We start from the raw sequence: 21,230 nt of genomic DNA, 5'->3' as shown, positions 1-21,230 counted from the left end.
AAAATCCTGCATCCAGAACTGAGTGGGATATCTATATAAATGTTGCTTTATCACAATGAATTGGCCAAAGTTTTGTTGGACTAGAGTTTCACTTGCCCTCAACTTCTTTGTGTCTCAGCAGATCCAGATCAATAAATAATCCTGCACTGAAATATCAAAAAGGTGTGACATACAAATCCCCTTGGTATTGATGTAGGTCAACAAAGCTCAGGAAATCATGCCTGACCATGTTCTCGGAATCATGTGTCATATTAACAGCTTCAGATCCAGAAGCTCATTCTTATTCCATGAAACCATATTGCTTTGCAGCCTTGAGAAGTGTCTGAAGCTAATACAGGAGTGTTTATTATTGAGAGCTACTGCTTAAGCTTTCATATATCAAGGTCAGTGCAGTGTCATCTTTGATATGCTTTATGTCTAGAGGCAGAAACTACAGAGCGGCAGTTAACAGGACATGTAATTTTGTAAAGCAATCTCTTGAGGATCCTTGAAAATATATTGTTAATCTGGACCTCAACATGGGCTTTTTAGGCATTTTAGTTAAGAAAGGAGAATGTTTTATTTCCTACTGTGAACTGTATTTGTGTTGGTTTATGCAGAGATATTTTCATGTTCAATTGCGCTGTGACCAGAGTCCAAAATTAACAATTGCCAAGAGTAACTGATGACTGATCTGAATCACTTTTAAATCAAGTACAATGCAAAAACTGTCTACTAAACAAAAATATTAGTTGTCTGGCTCATCTAAATGATGCTGCAAGTGACACAATGAAATAAGAGACAAAATATTTTATAAAATATAATAAAATATCAAATGTTTGTTATTTAAAAAATAATAATAATGCAAAATACAGTTTAATGGCTGGAAATATATATTTATACAAAGTGTACTTTCTTAATTTACCCACCATTGAAGTGGCAAAAATCATAATTCTGGACCCTGGAAGACATGTAATCACTAAAAAGAAAGAGTGATTTCAGCATTGATAAGCTTAAAATAAGTTAAATAACTAATATTTACTTTCTTCTGTGGATGCAGCATATTGCAGTCTAAATGTTGTAAATGGTGAATCAAAATACCTATAATATAGCTTTCAAATAGTAATTTGAAATGTCCTGTGATATGATCTGTCTGAAACGCCTTCTGAATTGACATTTAATGGTAAATTGTATTATTTTGCATGCATTTATGACTTATTTTTTACTTTCTAAAAGTTGTAAATGCCTCAGGACCAGTGAAATGAACAAAGGAAATCAAAAAGTTCATTAAAAATAGTGAAAACAGGAAATGGTGACCGGTTACAGCACTAACATACACTATACATGTATGTTATACATATTTGTTGATTTTATATTAATATCTGTTAAAATGTAAATTTCAGTTGGTCAGCAACCCACGTGAATTTTAAAATAAATTAAAAAGCTTTTTTTAATCACATTTCTATAATCAGATTTTTGATCATCTTAAAAACATTAATGTCTAATTTATTTTATTTTTTTTCCAGTATGTTTTTCTGAAGTCTACTAATTGGCTAATGGTATCTGTACCATGAGGCCTGTGGAGGAATTAAATCTTGAAAGTGGGGTCTAGTGCTGCCATAAACCTGAAGAAAATTTAGACCAACTGCTGCATTCGCCAGAAATCTTTGACATCGACTCCATTGCACTCGTATCGTCAAAGCAGAACAAATGTTTTTTGCTTCTTTTGTGAGACCTTCTTAAGATAATATCACCTGACTTGTCAAGGAATTTAGTTATTACTTTAAGCAGCTGCATTTTTTTGTACAATTTTTGACTCAAGCCATTTCTAGACCATAATAAAACAGTGACTTAAGGGTGAATCTTTTTTGACTTGGACCATTTAACAACAACCTAAATGGTAAATGGACTGCATTTATATAGCGCTTTCAACAGACCCATGGCCATCCAAAGCGCTTTACAAGTTGCCTCACATTCAGCCATTCACTCACTCATTCATACACCGACGGCAGCAACCAACCAGAACACCTTATTTGATATATAAAGTCTCAGTTGTGTGAAACAAAGTTACAATTACAGAAAATAAAGGGACAATTGTGATACGGTCACATTCTGAGACTATGTCCTATCATTTTGACTATATCTTAAGTGAGACTCAAAATGTGATTTATTGTGACATTAAGTCACAACTGTGAGAAATAAAAGCTGATTTATAACATCGCAATCACAAGAAGAAAGTCATAATGATCTTTTTTTTTTTTTTGAGACCACAGTACCTTTTTTGATATTGTAGAAATCCCTTTGATAGCTTTGCATAATCATGGGTTGCAACAACAAAGAAATGAGATTTACAGATTTTCAGATGAAGTTCAAACAATTTGTGCTAATTAACATGCAAGAAATTCCAATTAAGCGGTTTCTTTTAATGTGGAATTAATTTCAAATAGCCCACATGATCTCTTCACAGTACAGCTGAGTCATCTGAAGTGCATCGGGCCTTTTGTTTGATTCATGGCATTGGTGTTAACTGAGCAAAATAACAAGAAAGGACAAGACTCACCTGATCTGAAGAACAGTCCCTTTTTCTTCTTTGCAACATTAAATCCTCAATTAAAAAATATCATTATTGCATCATCATACAGGTGTTGTTTTGTTCATTTTCCCAGGTTGCATTGCATTTTTAGCTCAATGTTTTCATGGTATTCCTGAAAGTTTACATTAGACGGCATTCTTCTGAGAAACGCTCTGCTGAGGGCGATGACTGATGTCTGTCCAGCAACGGGGCGAGATGACAGCAAAGCATGCATGAGCTCGGGGAATCTTTCAGACTTCCTTGGCTTGTTTGGAGCAAAACCACTCAATTGACATCAGAGTTCAGTGATAAATCCATGTTCCCATGGAAACTTCATGCTATTTTTGGGCCTGCGAGTCGAGCTCTATAATAGACATTTGCATATTCATGTCTGGCCAGAGAGAGACAAGATGCTTGAAGCGTTTATCATCGGCCGTGAGCGCTGATTGAATAGCTGCTTGTACCATAATTAGGTGGCATTAGTACTGGGGACAATCTGGCATCTTAAAGGACCCTTTAGCTCAAAGACAAAGGGTTACAGTTTTCACAAAGATTTAAAAGCAGCTGGTGCAATTACCATGAGAGACTTATGCATTTACAACGCATGAGCAGATATGGAGTTAGAAGCAGCCCTTCACACAGATTCCCTTTGATTCTCAAACACCTTCTGAAATCAAACTTGCAGCTGAAAATACTGGCCTAAACATTTTCTTGCTAAATAAATTATTATTATTATTTTAAATAAATAATGACTATATGTATAATTATTTTAGCATGTATGATATTATTATTATTATACTTAATGTAATATTGTAACATTCTAAATTATGAAATATTATACTAATGTACAAAACTTAAATTACACTTAATTCATAAATCTTAAAACATTTTCTTGCAAAAAAAATTGTGACAAATTATTTTCAAATGCATTTATGATTATATATTAATAATAATAATAATACATATTTAATGTAATATTATAACATTATAAATTATTATACTTAAGTAAAAACCTTAAATTAAACTTACTTCATAAATCTAAATAAAAAACAAATACTAATGAAACTATTAATATTTAATGATTTGAAGTAATGTTTTAATGATTATTATCAATATATCTATACAAGCATTAATTATATTATTTGCAGCAGTATTAATAACTATTACAATGTATTATTTTGATTTATGACTAAGGAATTAAAATTACATTTTTAAGCATCATATTTTATAATTGCTAATGTTACATAATTCATTAATTTATAACAATTTCTTCTTCTTATTAAGATGCTAAAATCAACCATAAACCACAGTGTGTACACAATGAAAATAAGACAGCATTCTAATTTATTTCATATTATATTTACATATGCATCAATGGACAAGTACATCAGACATTAGCACGGCGGCAGATATGCTATTGTTTCATCGCATGCAACCCGAATAAAGACACCAAACGTATAACCGTAGTGCAATCCATCTCATATTTTAACATCTGCATGCACAGCGTGTCAAGTTAATGTTGCGATATATGGGCTATTAGATTAAGGAGCGTCTGGGGAGTAATGATTAACTACTGTGTGTTGTATCACCAAAGTTAATGACATGCTTTAACTGACGGGTGGCCTGATGCTAAATTGGGCTGGTATTTTTAAATCATCTGAGGGTGGCGGTAAAGCTCTGAGGAATATGATCAGATGTAATGCCGTTATTCACAGATAATACTTGAATAAAGGCTCTGGCTGGGGGCTTTTAGAGCAAAAACTTCTCCATCTGTCTGTCACAATCCCCTTCTTTTCCTGCATCTAGCCAGCAGCCTCTAGTTCAACCAGGGCCAGGCGAGCAGATAAACACATCTGTGTCCATTTGTCTTATTCAACTGGTTTAAGAGCCATTAAATGTGATCCCTTTCATCTGGTTTTAATCTAACCAGGTACAGGTTTACAGGGATTATGAGAGCACTTTCTGCTGTTCTGAGTGCATTTTAAGCTTATAATTGCGTACAGGTTTGATGTAGACAAATAAATAATCTCTACAGTTCATCCGAGGTCAGCTTGGCTGAATTTGTAGGTCTGCATGCAAAAAGAGGCATAAGCCATTACAATATTGTAATTCAGAAGGTCTTTTTGAGCACTAGCTACAGTTTTAAGGTCTTACCAAAAAGATCAAGAGAGTCACAAGAGAACTGCTGTGGCAAGGATCTATAACAGTGTCTGTTCTTCACATTGGTCTCATCATGAATGGATGAGATGCGACAGGTCTATATTTGATTTGAAGATGAGGGACAACTCTTTGGAGAGCAGATTATGCAATGCCACGCCGTCATGAGCGTACACCCATCGCTCCCCCGTCCAATCGTAGCGTTTCGGCCCACTGAGAAAGGAAACATTCAGAAATGTCTGATCAAGCTGAAAACTGAACATATTGTTCTCATCTCATCACAGTTAATACTTAATGCAAGAACTAGCATTTCAAAAGGCAAAAAATAATACTGGCCCTTTAAGAATTTACAAATGATAGCAAGAAATTTAGACTTTTTTTTAACAGTTTTTATTTAAAACTAATTAAACAGTTAAGCATAACATATGAACATTAAGAACTGAGTGTTTAACCTTGTCGGTGAGGAGAGCCAAATCTGTCGGTTGGGTGTCTGCTTGTTGATAACGTATGTACCATGGTCAGATCCCACTTTCACTGTCAGCACTCCACTCTGTTAAGAAATGTAACACTCATGTAATCATACGAGGGCTTCGGTCTGAGGCTTTAACATTTATCCAGCCAGAGGAGAGCAAGGGGCGTGAATGACCAATGAATCTATCAGCAGGGCCTCAAACTGAAATGAGTGCATGGACTCAATCATTCACTGGGTTTGAGAAAGAGATTTGCTAAATAAATTAATGAATAAATACATGTCTATGCTTGTGTGTGTGTGTGTGTGTGTGTGTGTGTGTGTGTGTGTGTGTGTGTGTGTGTGTGTGAAAAGACTGAAAGGGGCATTTCTCCAGTCTTACAATAACAAGCTAAAAGCTCTTGAGTGTTTACAGCCTTCATAAATCCTGCAGGAGACGTGCATTTCTCTGCATGGTGCTGCAACAAAGTCTGCTGTACAAATGGCTTTTTTTTTGCTGTGAACTCTTAACAGAAGACGTGCAGGAGCACTCAACAACAATAACACTCAGACAAACCTCTTTTCTTATAAAAGAAGAGAAAAGATACCATTGTAAAAGTTTTAGGACTCCTTTTTCATTCTACAGAGCAACAACTTAATTGCAATGTTCCACAAAAAGGCTGGGGATATCAAGTTTAGATAAATGGGTTACATGAAATGTGAAGTGTGCAACTTTAAGAAAAGATGGAAAACAGCAACTCCAGATCATGCCAAAAATTATTTAAATTAAATAATTATTGCAAGTTTTAAAATTGTAACATTTTTTAAAATCTTGCCAGTTCTAATTTTTGTTTACTTTTGTAACAGTAATGATCTATATCAATTAATCTAAGAATAATAACTATAATATCATATATTTGAAATCAATTTACACATCCATATGGCACTACTCTACATTTTTTCTAATTAAAGATCCTGGTTCATCCAAATAAATGGATTGCAAACAGCCTAACACAGACCAACATTGACCCCTACTGGACATTAAGGCACAACATATTTTTTATGTGGTTGAGATGTAAAAGCCCCACAGGCATTTAACATGCAAGGATGCGAAAACATGGGCATGTGCACTTACAGAGAAGACAACGTCATAGTCCATTCCAGTGAAGCTCTCATCTATGAGGTCTTCAAAATACTCTGCCAATGCATCCAGGGTCTCATCTGCTAGTCTCTCATATTCAGTCTCTGTTATATCTCTACACAAAACAATCACTGTGTAAGTTAAGAAAATAGTAGTTTCCATTCACTGCAAAATACTAGTGAATATGATGCTAATGTGTAAATAATAAATGAGAAAAATAAGTGGTTTATTATTAGTTGGTCATCTTAAATATGTCTGTTTGGTTTGTATGGTATGCTTTGGCTGGTTATTTACACTATTTAGATTTTTATTTCAATGTGAGCAATAAAAAAAAATTACAAGGCTGACATTGCTGGGATTTTTTTGGTATAAAAAACTATTTTTTTAACATACTAATAAAATACAACTTAGAAAATTACAATTATTTGAACAACAATCTTACAATAAACAAACCCTCACCAACACAAAGATAAATCTTAACCGATATAAATCAATATAAATTGATATATCGTATTGCATAATAAAAGTACAGGAATATTGATATGGTAAATGATAATGATAATTGTAAATCACAACTGGTTTGTCTTACTGCATAATTCATTTAAAAGGAATATTGCAAAATAAATGCTGTGCTCTGTCAAATTAAATTTTACTATTTACCTGAACTGAAGTGCCTTTTCTTCTCCAAGCGGTCTGCTTAAATGGACTTCCCTTCTCTTCAGAATCCAATCAAACCGCTTGAAAATATTTAAATAGTGGTTAATTTGGGTGAAAAAAGTTCATTTAAACTTTAAGACATTTTGAGACCTGATTTAAAAAGTTTACATTTATTAATTTTGCAGACACATCATCCAAAGTGACTTACAGTTAAGTGATTCATCATAAGATGGTAATAAGAAGTGCCAATAATACAAGCTTTCTGTCATCATTCAAAACAGCAGAAGCTAGAACAGAAAGTGCTTAAGGGATATAGAGAGTAAAGCTCTTTATGCTTTCACTTTAACTATGTCTATGCTCTCAATATTCCTTAATCCCTTCCTGTTCTAGTGTAGCTAAAATGTCATATGTTTTATGTAAATACTCAAGCTTTTACTAAAATGTAAAAAGGCACAGAAGAGCTGTGTTCGTTACCTGTGCATGTCCTGCACATCCATAGGTCCTTGTGACTGACTGTAGCTGTGCTGAAGAAATACTCCTAAATCTGCCACCACATACTGACTAAAACAAACGAGTCACAAACAAAACAGACCATCAAATCACGCAAATCCAGACAAACTATTCTGACAACTAAAACACAAACAGTAACACTAATTAAGGTAATCAAAATTAGACTACAACTCAGCGTAAAAGTGCAGATTCATGTAACGTTAACTAAGTGCTAAACTACAGCGGTTTGTTTAACAGACAACATTTTATGATGAGCACCTAAATAAAATAAAGCTAGCCAGTCTGTCCAGACCTTATATAATAGCTTTGTTCTCTATAATAAAAAAACAGCGAAAGACATTTAACTTTACGACAAATGAGAATCTATCATAACAGACACGTCTCATAATAAACCTGCCACGGCGCAGACTGACAATTCAATTCATGCTTAACGTTTGTTTACAACTCACTTCAAGTCCACTCCTCATTGTTGACAGTCTGGAGGCTTGTTGGTGACATTTCCACGTGGAGCTCAAGCTAAGTAAATAAAGACAAAGAGGCTTGTTAGTTAACCTTGACATAGCTTCTAAAAAGATGCGAGTCTGCGGCTAGGATGCGCCGCTATGACGGGTCTCGCGACTTTTCAAAATACAAGTATGTAACAAAATAAAAGTCCGCTTTATTCAGGAAGATTTTCGTTCCTGTTACAGTTTCTCGCAATCTTATATTCTTATAACAGTAATTTGCATGTAAACAAAATCTTTCACTTCTACAAGTGAAATGAGTAGAAGTGAGTTTTGGTTTTTGAAAAATGTATTTAAATTAGTATTTTATGTTATTTTAAACGTGTTATTTATTTAAGTGAAACGAACGGAGTTTTTATGAATTAAAAAAATTTTTTTTTTTTTTTTTAAAGATAGATAGATAGATAGATAGATAGATAGATAGATAGATATATAGATAGATACCACCTCAAACCACTAGGTGGCGTCAAAGAAAGCGCGTTGACATTATGGGACTGAAAGGTATTTCTCTGAAGCGCAGGAGGAGGCGGAGACTCGCTGCTGTATGACTTCAGTCGCCTTCATTAACGATTCCACAAAGTAGAGGGACACTGAGTACACTTACCTCTAGTGAGCGAAACACTACAAGTCTAGGAATATCAGTGTGTACTCAAATATCTCTCTCTCTCTCTCTCTCTCTCTCTCTCTCTCTGTTTGAAGGCAAGACAGACCCCCAACCTAAAAGACACATATACAGGTAAGACATTTTTTTTAAATTATGTTTATTGCGATGTAAACTGTGTGAACCTGTCAGATGGACGTACACCTGTACCAGTCTGCGGTGTGTTCTTCCGCTCTCAAATAGGCAAGACGTCATATTTGACATTTTTATGTGTTTAATTATGTTGCAGCTATGCATACTTCTATAAGTACGCATGTAGAAAAAAAACAAAAACTAAAATGAATTCAATTAAAAAAATAAATAAATAATATCAACTCAAATTTTATCGTTATATTTGGTGATTACATAATCATAACATAGGCTATTTTTACATTTTAAGAGTTTACTCTCTAAGAGTGGCAAATTACGTAATATTGCAGGGAAGTGTTTTCTTAGAATTATTACGAGGTCTACTGACCAGGGCCAGTGGTCACATGGGAAGTTGTCAGAAGGGTCATATCTCAGTAACTATGTTGGCACGAAAGATTAATACCTGTCTATCATTTGTTTCTGAGCAATAATATTGAAAATGTTAAATAGCGTTTTTTTTTTTTTTTTTTTCTTCTAGTCAGTATGTACATATACAGACAACAACTTCAGAAATGCTCATTAAAAAAGTGTGACAATTAGCCTCGGTCTCCCTTTTATTGATTGGACTTTTATGATGTCAGTGAGATAGAACAAAAGAATCAATGTATGTATGAAAAACTGCATATTAATTATTATGGATAATAATGGATATTATTTATTATATAGGCTGGTCTTATCACTGTAGGAAACATAGGTGTTGAGAACAACCATAAAGAACATATTGCATGTTCATAGTTGTTCACATGCAATTTAATAGATCAGATGAGGTTGTGAGAAAAGTCTCATAACTTTTACCCACGTTGGGAATAACCCAGACTGGACAGTTGTTTGGACAAGCTTTGTACCTGGAGGCACGAAATTGCATGACAGCAAAGAATGAGAGGAAGAAGAAATATTCCTCCAGTATCCAGTATTTGTGGTCGCGGCCTCTTTAATTGAAGCTCCGTGTCTCTTGCGCAGATCCTTTTCCCAGGTGGCTGTTCCCAAAAGCCTTCTGCAGCAGTACTAAACTGCATAATTCTGTATTAGAAGTTTGTCTGATGCTGGCGCTTTTGTGCTCTTATGTTGTGCAAAATACCCCAGTTGCAAGTTTTGCTTGTTTATGCAACAAAAATAAGAGGTATATTCAGAATATAGTATTAGCATAACAGTCTAGTGTCTACTATTTCTGCAGTATATAGTATGTATTGTATACTGTCCACATTTTCTGTATGCATTAAGATGTAAAGGTTTTTTTGGTAATATTTGATTATATTTTAGCAGATGTCTCTCTTTAGATTTCTTTGCAGAAAATTGAACTAAAAATAAAGAGTTGATTACTGCTTGCCACTCATGTGTAACCCGATGAGGCGATTATTAATGTGAAAAGTACTTCATGTTCTGTTTACAGACAAGTTTCATCTGTATCCCAGTCCTCTGTCAGAATCAGATTAATAAGCCACATCATTTCATTCCATTTTTAATCTTTCTGGAGCCTTTCAAAGCTGCAGCTGAATGATGAACAGCAGTCGTGACCAGCGGTCTCACTCCCATGCACATTTTTTTATTGCTCCCACAGTGGCATGCCACATTCCTCCCTAGAATTCAGACTGCAGACAGCAAATAGACAGCAGCTGACCCATACCAGATATCAGCATAAGAAAAAAGATTAGAGTTTACCTTAACTAAGCTGCTCTTAGATCAGCACAGAGGAGTTGGGATGGGGCGTGACATACTCTTTTCAGCTTGATGTGTAAAATACCATCTCTCTGGCTGCATTTTGCCACCATAATCATTATTATACCTATACAAGTGGTGACCTTTTCACTTATAGAACTACTTTTGGGACAGAAAATATTAAATAGAACACACTGAATTTTGTGTGTTATTTAAGGCACAAAATTCTGTATAAATATGTATAGCTGTATAAAAATCCTACTAATATACAGTATGTAGCTCTCTGCTAGTATAAGAGGCAGCTCTGATGCTGCTTTGGTTCTGTGTAAAAGAAATGCAGCATCAGTGCAGCTTTAAAATGTATTATTGTCACTAGTATTTTTTTTAAAAAATGTGTTGCGATAAATATTTTTTAAATTGTTTATTTAATTTTACATTTTCATTTCTTTTTTATGTTCATAATTTCTTATTTAAAATTATCTTAAATATTTTAATTAAATTATTTTTTTAATTATATATTTAAAAATCAAATTAAAAGTAATTAAAAACTTTATTTCTGCACTGATTTTTTTATGTATATGTATTTTATACTGCCTCTGTAACATTAAATAATGTAAATGCACTTTATTATAGTAAATAATATGCCACTTCAGATACTGCTTTTGTGCTAAGTTGGTATTAGGTGATCATTTTGCAGCAAAGCAAACTGTGTTACTTTATTCATCAGTGAAGGTTATATTATTTAATACAGAGAGAGCCGAAAGACAATGTTTTGAATAGGATTTTATGTTCTCTAGTCTTTCACTGCTGAAGGTTATTGAGCCAGTGCTTTTGAATGGGAAAGCAGATGCAAATGAGCGTCTGCAAAATCACATCCACTGCATCACTGTCAACTTTCCTTCTACACCTGTGTGTAACTCTCACTTAAAGAATTACATAATGAACCTTTGATGATGCATGGCTGAGCCAAAGGTTGACGAGACAAGAACCTCTTTCGTTTCAGCGACTGCAGGTCAATCAGTGTCACAATGTTCCTGAATATAAACGCAGATGATTCAGTTAATTGTGACTCTAATACTAGCTTGCATCAATAAAAGGCAAAGGACATTTCTCCCATTGACTCATAGAAAAATGTGCAGTTTTCATTTGACACGTTACATAACCATGTTCCCTGAGGTCGTTTCAGCCTGTAGGCTATTTAGCAGGCGGTCATGATCATTTGTGTCTTGTGACATTTGTAAAAGCATAATGAAATGCATTCTTGAACGTTGCTGACCCTGAATATGTCTTCTTTTATTTAGAATGTGACAATAATAGCTTGTTTGGAAATTGCTTTATGTTTTAATACCACTATATGTGGATACTTCACTTACTGGAAATGATAAAATAGGTGTGCCAAATAGTTTTTGATCCACCACAGACAAGATCAGAGAAATGTACTGCCTACATCAGATAACTGTCTATCCATTAAAAGCCAAACAGTATATAGTATATAAAACTTGCCTGTCCACTTTTCAGTGGTGTTGGTTCCAGAAGTATTTTTTTCTATAGCATTTTTTAAAAAGTCTTTGTTAAAGCTTTATGAACCATTATAACCAGCTACAAGGTGAATCACAAAAAAGTATGTGAAAATCAGACAAGAAGGCAATGGTCTTTATTGAGGAAGAGAACTACAGTTCCATAAAGCATGGCGAATGACAATCAAATTAAAAACAATGGTGAAATAGAAAACCAGAAAACATTTTTTTTTTAACAGTTCATTATTTAAAGTTGTTGATTTTATCTACAGAAATAATATATTTTAATATATACTCGCTGACTCTGTGATTGGTGCAATCTTCTGTACAGAATCATGGGTATTGTAGTTTTTCATCACAAATTACATTGTTTAACATGGTAAGTTAAAATAATGCAAACTGATATCTTCAAAAATATACCATTAACAACCTTGGAGCTCAAAACAGGCCTGTCTTTAAAGGTTTGGAAGTTATAGTAAAAAAAAACTCTATTGCACTCTATGCTAAGATGTTGTGTGTGGTTGCTATGAAGTTGCTAAGGCTTTCTGAGTTATTCAAACTCTTTATTGTCACAAATGGTCACATGACATGCCAATGCTGTTCGGATTCAAATCTGCAACTTTTCAGTGGCACCATTTTTTAATTGAATGCAACAAGGGATGTGATTTGAGAGCTATGATAAAAAATTTAATTTGAAGTGAAGTATGTCATTTTTTTGTTTAACTCTTTTACCTATTAGACTCATACAATTCTCTTTAGTGATGCAAATTGTGTGAAAATTATACACTTCAAGTTTTCCAAAAAGGATTTCTTTAGGGCTGATTCACCAAAACTATTTTTTTCCATTCCACAGAAACACACACTAGATGGGCATTTTTGACCAGTGCGCTCATGTCAAGTGTGAGCAGTCCCTAATTGCATTTGTAAGCACCACTATGTCTCAGTTAAAAGTGTAAATCGATTACTCAGACTAGATTGGGAGGGCAGACCCACCCTGTCCTTGAATGCCCATCAATGAGCTTGTTGTAGTGATTGGCTGCTTTATGTGTAGATTGATCCAACATTCTCACATTTAGTATTAAATGTCAGAGAGCAGTGCGTGTTAACTGCACTGTGGGGGAGAGACGAACGGAACTGCAGCCGATGTTGTTGATCTCACTGGTTTCATAATAACAATGGAATCTAGACATGCATATCCTGTTCTTTTGATTTTCCAAAAAAGCATCAATTGCCTCCAATGGTAACATGTCCCCAGCGGACAACAACAGGCTCCTGGAAAGGCTCTTATTGTCAAATACACTCTGAGGGAGTTATATGTCCCCTGCATGGACGGGGCTTTTTACAGGGGCTTTTTGTTTTAGTTACCATGCTATGAGTCTTATGATCAGGTTCAAACATCTCATATATGCCTTTCTATAAGCAAATGTCCCCGCAGCAACCTGAGAGAACTTGGAAATGTTTTCCACATGTCATATGCAATGGAAACTATGCACACCTGAAGTGTTTAATGTTGACCTACATCAGCAGCTGGATTATGACCAACATTATTTACTTGAAATCCCTCCTGAGAATTTACACCATGTTGACCTTTAAACTACATCTTGACAAATTGTTTTAACAAATACAAAACAACAATAAATGTAATCAGTTTCAATTATTATTATTTTATTAAGGTCAAAGTGCTATTACTATTTTAATAAATAAATCTGATTCCATTACTGTGAAATGATCTTATTCATTTAAAAGTTTGGGCTTGGTAATATTTTTGAAAAGAAGTCTCTTATGCTCACCAAGGCTGAATTTATTTGATTAAAAAACAGTAGCATAGTGAAATATTGTTATAAATTTAAATAACTTTTTTTTTATTTAATATATTTTATAATTAAATTTATTCTTGTGTTGCCAAGCTGAATTTTAAGCATCATTATTCCAGTCTTCAGTGTCACATGATCTTTCAGAAACCATTCTAATATGCTGATTTATTGGTATGAATGTTGAAAACAGTTCTGCTGTTTAATGCTTTTTTTTGTAAACCATGAATGATGCATTTTTTTTAGGATTCTTCAATTAATGCACATAGCATTTGTTTGAATTATAATATTTTGTAACATTATAATGTATTACTGTGACTTCTGATTCATGTGTCCTCGTTAATTAAAAGTATTAATTTATCCCAAAAATAAAATACTGACCCCAAAACTTTGTAAGGTAGTGTGCTGACTACTCCAGAAGATTTCATGAAATAGTTATGGCTGTATGTGCTGATTCAAGTATTACAGAGGTCATTTAATTCCATGGCTACTTCACAACTTCCTGTCTGCAGCATGCAATGACTTAACAGGCACAGTAAAGGGAAGTGCATACTGGTTTTCTTATCACAGGGCTGGACCTCAGCCAGAGTGAGAGTGGAACAGCGGGTCCAACTCCATCCTGGGTACATCATTATCAGATAGCAGTGTGATAAAAACACATAAAGAGGCTTATTATGTGCCTGGTAGACATCTACCTTTTATATCTTTCAGTTTTGGCTCACTGACTTTCAAAACATTTTAGATTTATACCTGAAAAGTGAATTGATTTTTTTTATTATTACTATTTTTTTTTTATATTTGTAATTCTGCAGAGGAATTTTTCTGTATATTTTAGTCAGTTACTATATGTGACCTTGTCTTTGAAATCTAGGCTAAAGTCTCAAAATCTAATTATGAGAAAACAAGCATCAGAGTTTGATTTCAGGCAGAGTCACATATGCAAGTGCATAGCATACAAAAATAGTTAGATAAATACATAACACATACGTGTTCCTGCAAGGGGCACTTTTTATTTGCATAATTGTTTTTATAGGAAAGTTGTGTCTGTGTGTGTTTAATTCACCAAAAAGAATGGAATCAAAAGAATCATTTGTTTTGGAATTGAAGTACTCTGGAAGCACTGTATGTGCTTGATTCACCTTAAAAAAACAGTTCACATGAGTAACTCTTTCTTAAATGCTCAGTATGTTTTTTGATTCACTTAAAAGGATTCATAAGAGTCATTAGTTGGAGATTTGGAATACACAGGATGTGCTGTATGTGTGTGATTCACTAAAAAGAACCAATTAAGAGTAATTTGTTTTAGAAACAGACTACACTGGATATGCTGCATGTGTTTGAGTCACTTAAAAGAGCCGGCTCAATAGAGTCATTCTTTGGAGAATCAGACTATACTGGTTGCGCTGTATGTTTTTGATTCACTAGAAACAAATTACTTATGATCAGGTCAGTAGCTCAGTAATCTTACTTCAGTGATTGCACTATGGATTCAGTACTGATGTTACGACGCTGTCGCTGGATAATCTTTCTGAGTGTTTTACTAGTATGCATTGGCTGAAGTGCTGTTAAAAAATATTAAATGGTTCTTTGTTCCCAAACCTAATTAGAACACAGTGTACCACTTTTGGTTGAATAGCACAGAGAAGGTAACTCTACTGCACCCTCGAGTACTGCAACCCTTGTGTTAATATTTGCAAAAAGTATGTTTGTGGCCTCTCTCTCATGCTGTTTCTTTTTTCTTCTCGTTTCTCTCCTTTGACTTCTACGGTTAATCGCGCTGCCCTTGCTATGAGTCAAGTCTTTCAGCAGTTGGTCTGCTTGATCACCTGGCTCACATTTCTGTGCTCATGCTGAGTTGAACTCGCCTGGAATAACAAATAGAAGTGTAGCCTGAATGTCATCCCTTCCGTTTACTCATTGCTCCTTTTCTTTATCTCGCACTTCCTCCTTCTGACACTACCCTGCTGCTCCTCATAGGTCTTAAGATAAGCTCCACAACACCGGCAAATATATATATATATATATATATATATATATATATATATATATATATATATATATATATATATATATATATATATATATATATATATATATATATATATATATATATATATATATATAATATATATATATATATTTATTTTTTGCTGAGAGGACTGGAACTGACAGAGAGGATCGCCTTAATGCAGGAGTTTTCAATCCTGCTTCTGGAGGGCAAGTGTCCTTCAGAGTTTAGCTCTAACCTGCCCCAAACACACTTGCATGGAAGTTTCTAGTAATCCTGAAGACCTTGAGTGCTTATTTTAAAGGGCAAAAATCTTTAAAAAAAAGTCTTTATTGGATATTTCTCTTAATTTTCTACATCTGGTAACCAGGATTTGATCTCTTCACTGACTGTATCTGTACAGCAATAATTAGTATTTACAGTTTCATTGTTCTCATGTGAAGCTATGCATATTGTCCAGGTTCAACTAATTTCTCTAAAATGCCTTTAATAACATCATATCCAATTACAGTTGTTAGCAGGAAACATTCACACAGTACACTCAGGCAGTTATGTAATGATTATCACTGTATCCAATTAGCGAACTGAAGAAAGAACCTCCAGTCAGAACAAAGAGTGCATCTGTGAGGCCTGTGGCTTGTTGGATATGCTCCTAATCCAGTTCTCTAGCTTTAAGCCCTCAATTAAAATGAACGGACATGGAATTTTGACCCTCTCACTCATAAATAATTATTTTATAAAGTTAAAAGTTAGGTTTTCACTTCAAAATAACATTTAATCAGAATTTGCATAACAGCACATTGTGCAACATTTGGGAGGGAAAATTGAGAATAAACATGCATTTAGGCTAAACTGTTAAAAATGTAGATTTTTTTTCTACTTAATGAGGACATGCTTATAATAAACTATTAGTAAACTAAACTATTATTATTTTTCTTTTCGGTAACATTGCTTACATATAATGTGTCAGATCTAAAGGTATAAAATAATTACTACAATATAGTACTAAAGACTTCAAAGGAATAGATATAACTTGCTCACCAATGGATCCTCTGCAGTGAATGGGTGCCATCACAAAGAGACTCAAAACAGCTGATGAAATCTTTACAGTAATCCACACGATTGCATGTTTGTGATGAACTAATCCATCATCAAGATATATAACAAGCTGTTGCTTCTATCTGAAATACAAGTCCATAATCCGTAATATTGCTTCTATAGTGATAAACTCATCTTGTCCAAATCAGGAGAGAAATATGCACAGATCAGTCACCTTTTATAACTGGAAACAGTCCAAAACAGTCCTAAATAAACATGTTTGTGGATTTTTGGTGGACTGGAGCTGTGTGGATTACTTGTGGATTATTGGGATGTTTTTATCAGCTGTTTGGACTCTCAATTTGATGGCACCCATTCACTGCAGAGGATCCATTGGTGAGCAAGTGATGAAATGTTAAATTTCTCCAAATCTGCTCCCATGTTTGCCATTCCATTAAAAACATTTAAGCTAAAATATACTTAGAAATTTGAAGGGTTGATGCCACTAAAATCTTTGAGATTCTGACCTCACAAATGCTAAGATCCTCCCCAATTAGTCTGCCAAACTAATTAAGTTTATTATTTGTACCATTCAAATCAATCGGAATAATCATTGCCTGTGGTGGACGTGGCCACTGTTTACAAGCACTAAACTTGTGCTCATAGCAAACACAAAGAGAAGAAATAGAGAAGACATAGATAGAGAGAGTGAGGACAAGTTTTAAAGTGTTATGGTGATGGAATCATAAGTGTTTTTCTGTTCTCTGTCCTCATAATGTCTGGCACATGCTCACATTTCTTTAATACCTTTAAAGGGCACTTGCTTCTTCTGAGAGCACTTCATGATCCATGTCTTTTCCACTGTCAGTGCAACATAATTTGTTTGTGCTTTTTTCAATGCGACTATTGTTCTTAACTGGATTATAGAAGCACGTCATATGCAGTATGTTAAACTTTAGGTTTATATTACAAGGGAAGGGAATAAGATGATTGGGGCCTCCAGTTCAGGAATACATTACCATAACTTGCACAAGTTGCTTTGCTAACTAAAACTGATTTTGGTTATTCATTTCTCAGACTCTTGTATCCATAAATCATCTTACTGTATATTGACACTGCTTATAATGATTTGGCTTTATCATAATAGCAGTTGATCATGTATATTTATAAAGACACACATCCGTTTAAAAGTTTGGGGTCAGTAGGATTCTTTTTAAGAATATTAAAATTAATACTTTTATTTAGCAAGGATGCATTAAATTGATCAAAAGTGACAGTAAAGACATTTATAATGTTATAAACGATTTCTGTTTCAAATAATTGTGAAGCAAATCAGCATATTAGAATCATTTCTGAAGGATCATGTGACACTGAAGAGTGGAGTAAAGATGCTGAAAAATTCAGCTTTGCATCACAGAAATCAATTAGATCTTAAAATATATTTAAATAGAAATCAGTTATTTTAAATTGTAAAAATATTACATAATATTACTGTTTTTACTGAATTTTTGGTCAAATAAATGAAGCCTTGATGAGCATAAAAGTTAACTTTTGCACGTCACTATGTAAAAATGAATTATATTATTTATATGAATTATATACTAGATATTAATTATATATCAGATGGCTTTGAATCTAATAAAAAAAAAATACAAATTAATGTGCCAAATCGCTTGCTTAGAAACTGTAAACAACTTGATTGTTAATTTATTTAAAAAAAATATATATATTGGTGACTTTTGCATTTGCATTTTATAAACTCCCTATGGTAATCATTGTACACCCCTTAACTATGGTAAAATCACTCTAATGCGTGGCCTCTTGTGTCATATTGCTTTTTTTGATCTTATTGTTCCATGATGTACCTGGCTAATATTTAAACACTGATCCATAAGCAAATGTTGTGACGTACGATGTGCCCTTTCTTACGTGTAATATTTTCTAACCTTTGTTTTGATTGTTCTTCAGTGCTGACGTGTAATTAATGACTGTATTGTGGTTAATGACTCAAGAAGAAAGTTGCCACTGGCTTGTTTTGCTCACAGTGGATTGTGTAATAGATCTGGAGAGCAGTCTTAGGGCAAACTGACACGCAGGTGTTAGACACTCCTCAGACAGCAGCTGGTTATCATGAGCAAACATCCACACTTTCCCTGTGTTTTACCCCTCTGCAGGCCCACCGATATCGATGTGCTGGCACAGAGCGAATGGCACGAACATTTTAGAGTCACAGGCTGCTCTTAACTCTGAATAAGGGCTTGCAATTTGTTTATGCAGACAGTCTGAAAGGCCATTATTTGTCATTTACACAGACTGTGAGGCCCTGCACTCTGTCTGCTGATTTTACGACGCACTGTTTATTCAGTGCTGTGGATGCAGACACACACTTAGGTGTTCACAAGATCAATTTAAAACAATTCTGCATTGCCTCATGAGAACACACCTGAAATCAATCTTTCATTAAAGGTGAAGTGTGGTTTATGCATCACTAGCTTTACAAACAAAACTGCAAAAATTAAAGTTTTAGTTCTCTCTTCTCTCTGTCATTTGAGCTTAGTCAACCTATAATGCACATTTGAAAATTAAAAATGTATATAAAAAAAATCAAACTATATGTTTAAATGTTTGAAAATTAAAATATTATTTAAATAACATTTAAAATAAAAATATTTTTCATATTTTGAAGAAAATATTGTAAAATAAAAAGTTTTAAAGTACACTACTGTTCAAAAGTCTGGCGTCGGTTAGACTTTAAAATATTCTTAAAAGAAGTCTCTTATAATCACCAAGAATACATTTATTTAAATAAAAATACAGCAAAAACAGTAATAAGATATTACTACAATAAAATACAATAACACAATAACAAAATAACTGTTTTTTATATATTGTAAAATTTTAATTTTAAAATGTAATTAATTCCTTTAATAACTTAAAAAATGCATTGATATTAATCTATAAAAATAATAAAATACAAATTGGCATAACAATAGCAATCAATAAAAATGAATAAAACAACTAAAAAATAATTTAACAGTACACAAAACATTAATGGTGAAAATAAAATGTTTTTTTTTTTTCAGATTTTGGGTTGAAATATAACCTTGACATGTTCTTGACAGATTTTATAAACTGTTTGGTTTTTCATCCACTACCACACACTAACTAGGACATACCCCTTCTTGTGCTCTGGCTGACAGGAAGAACATACATTCTGACCCTGACATCTGCTTTCCATCCAGTCCACATGACTGAGCCAAGCAGAAGCGCTGAACAGCAGACCAACACCTGTGTTCTCAGTTAAAACAAGGTAAACCCCAATTGCATCATATTTTATTTACAGAGCCACACATTTTCTGCATTTACAAGCCACTCAATTACTCTGGCAGGAAATCCTGTGGTCTGTGTCAGGCTCCTTTGCAAATCTGATGGTATACAGCTGGACAGAGCCTGAGGATGTTATTTACATATGCTCAGCTTATGGTTGTGAACTAGACTTTTAACTCTTTATTGCTTCAGATGTCATCAGCCAATGAGAATGGAGTCAGCGGGTCTAGCAATAACAGTAGAGAGAAAACATACAAAAAGGTAAATAGATTTTCATTAATATTTTCCTTATATTTACCATAACATTATAAAATATGATATTTTTGTATTTAAAAAGCACAGTTTTTGTGCCATTTTTTAGCATTGTGTTTCATGTGTTTATATATATATATATATATATGTATGTATATGTATATATATATATATATATATATATATAGATAGATAGATATAAATATACATAGATAGATAGATAGATAGATAGATAGATAGATAGATAGATAGATAGATAGATAGATAGATAGATATAATATAGACCAGGAAATAAACTAAATATACCAAATTACATAAAATAATAGTAAAACTGTAAACAAAGTACATACATTCTGACTTTGTTTACATTCTGTAAACAAAGTACATACATAGACATACACTAATAACAAAACTAAAAACACTTTGCTCACTTGTCAATGAATTTTCTAAAGCAGGACCTCTGATTCCAACAGATAGCAGTTATTACATGAGAGTGTCCCTGAATGTTGATAAAACAAAAAATGATCAACAAATTGTCCACCAACAACTCTGTTCAGTGAAGAATGAGCTACATTTTTTTCCAGCCACCTTATTTTCAGTTTCACCAGTGACGAGTGTAGTATGTTGATAATGTCCACCCTCCTAAATGCTGGTATCAACAGAGGCCTATCAATGAACTTTCCAAAATTCCAGGATTTTACAGTGTTGGCAGACACTACACACTTGTAGCCTACTTTTCACGCTAAGGCTGATCTAATATTTCCAGTGAACCTCGCTCAAGAGTTTTGACCCACAAATGTCATTTGTTTAACCAAAAGAGATTTAGGAGGCAAGTTCAGTGTTGCACGTCTAAAAAATGACCTC

The 21,230-nt window shown here is 33.7% G+C and overlaps 2 protein-coding genes across 2 annotated transcripts in view; one reads left to right on the top strand and one right to left on the bottom strand.

The window, feature by feature from the left end:
- Positions 1-3,878: 3,878 nt before the first annotated feature.
- LOC109069647 (frataxin, mitochondrial) lies at positions 3,879-8,082 on the bottom strand. The gene is made up of 6 exons (XM_019086267.2): positions 7,914-8,082; positions 7,429-7,515; positions 6,958-7,034; positions 6,292-6,412; positions 5,161-5,258; positions 3,879-4,921 (listed from the first exon to the last, which is right to left on the bottom strand). Exons 1-6 carry the CDS (start codon positions 8,022-8,024, stop codon positions 4,783-4,785), a joined length of 633 nt encoding a protein of 210 aa, XP_018941812.1. The 5' UTR covers positions 8,025-8,082; the 3' UTR covers positions 3,879-4,782.
- Positions 8,083-8,524: 442 nt separating this feature from the next.
- Positions 8,525-21,230, top strand: part of LOC109084662 (phosphatidylinositol 4-phosphate 5-kinase type-1 beta-like) — a 38,065-nt gene continuing 25,359 nt past the window's right edge. The window contains exons 1-3 of the mRNA XM_042729404.1: positions 8,525-8,703; positions 19,988-20,097; positions 20,307-20,375. Of these exons, the coding sequence (XP_042585338.1) occupies positions 20,307-20,375 (69 nt within the window). The 5' untranslated portion in view covers positions 8,525-8,703; positions 19,988-20,097. The remainder of the gene's footprint in view (positions 8,704-19,987; positions 20,098-20,306; positions 20,376-21,230) is intronic.

The sequence above is a fragment of the Cyprinus carpio genome, chromosome B8, assembly GCF_018340385.1.
Source record: "Cyprinus carpio isolate SPL01 chromosome B8, ASM1834038v1, whole genome shotgun sequence".
NCBI classification, from domain to species: Eukaryota; Metazoa; Chordata; class Actinopteri; order Cypriniformes; family Cyprinidae; genus Cyprinus; species Cyprinus carpio.
Note: the sequence above shows the minus strand (reverse complement) of the source record. Positions and strands in the feature narration are given on the sequence as shown.

Coding starts and splice junctions, on each gene's coding strand:
- LOC109069647 (XM_019086267.2), bottom strand. CDS start 8,024: ATGTCAAGGTTAACTAACAAGCCTCTTTGTCTTTATTTACTTAGCTTG. Junction 7,516..7,913: donor CAATGAGGAGTGGACTTGAA/GTGAGTTGTAAA, acceptor CGTTTGTTTTAG/TCAGTATGTGGTGGCAGATT. Junction 7,035..7,428: donor GATGTGCAGGACATGCACAG/GTAACGAACACA, acceptor AATATTTTCAAG/CGGTTTGATTGGATTCTGAA.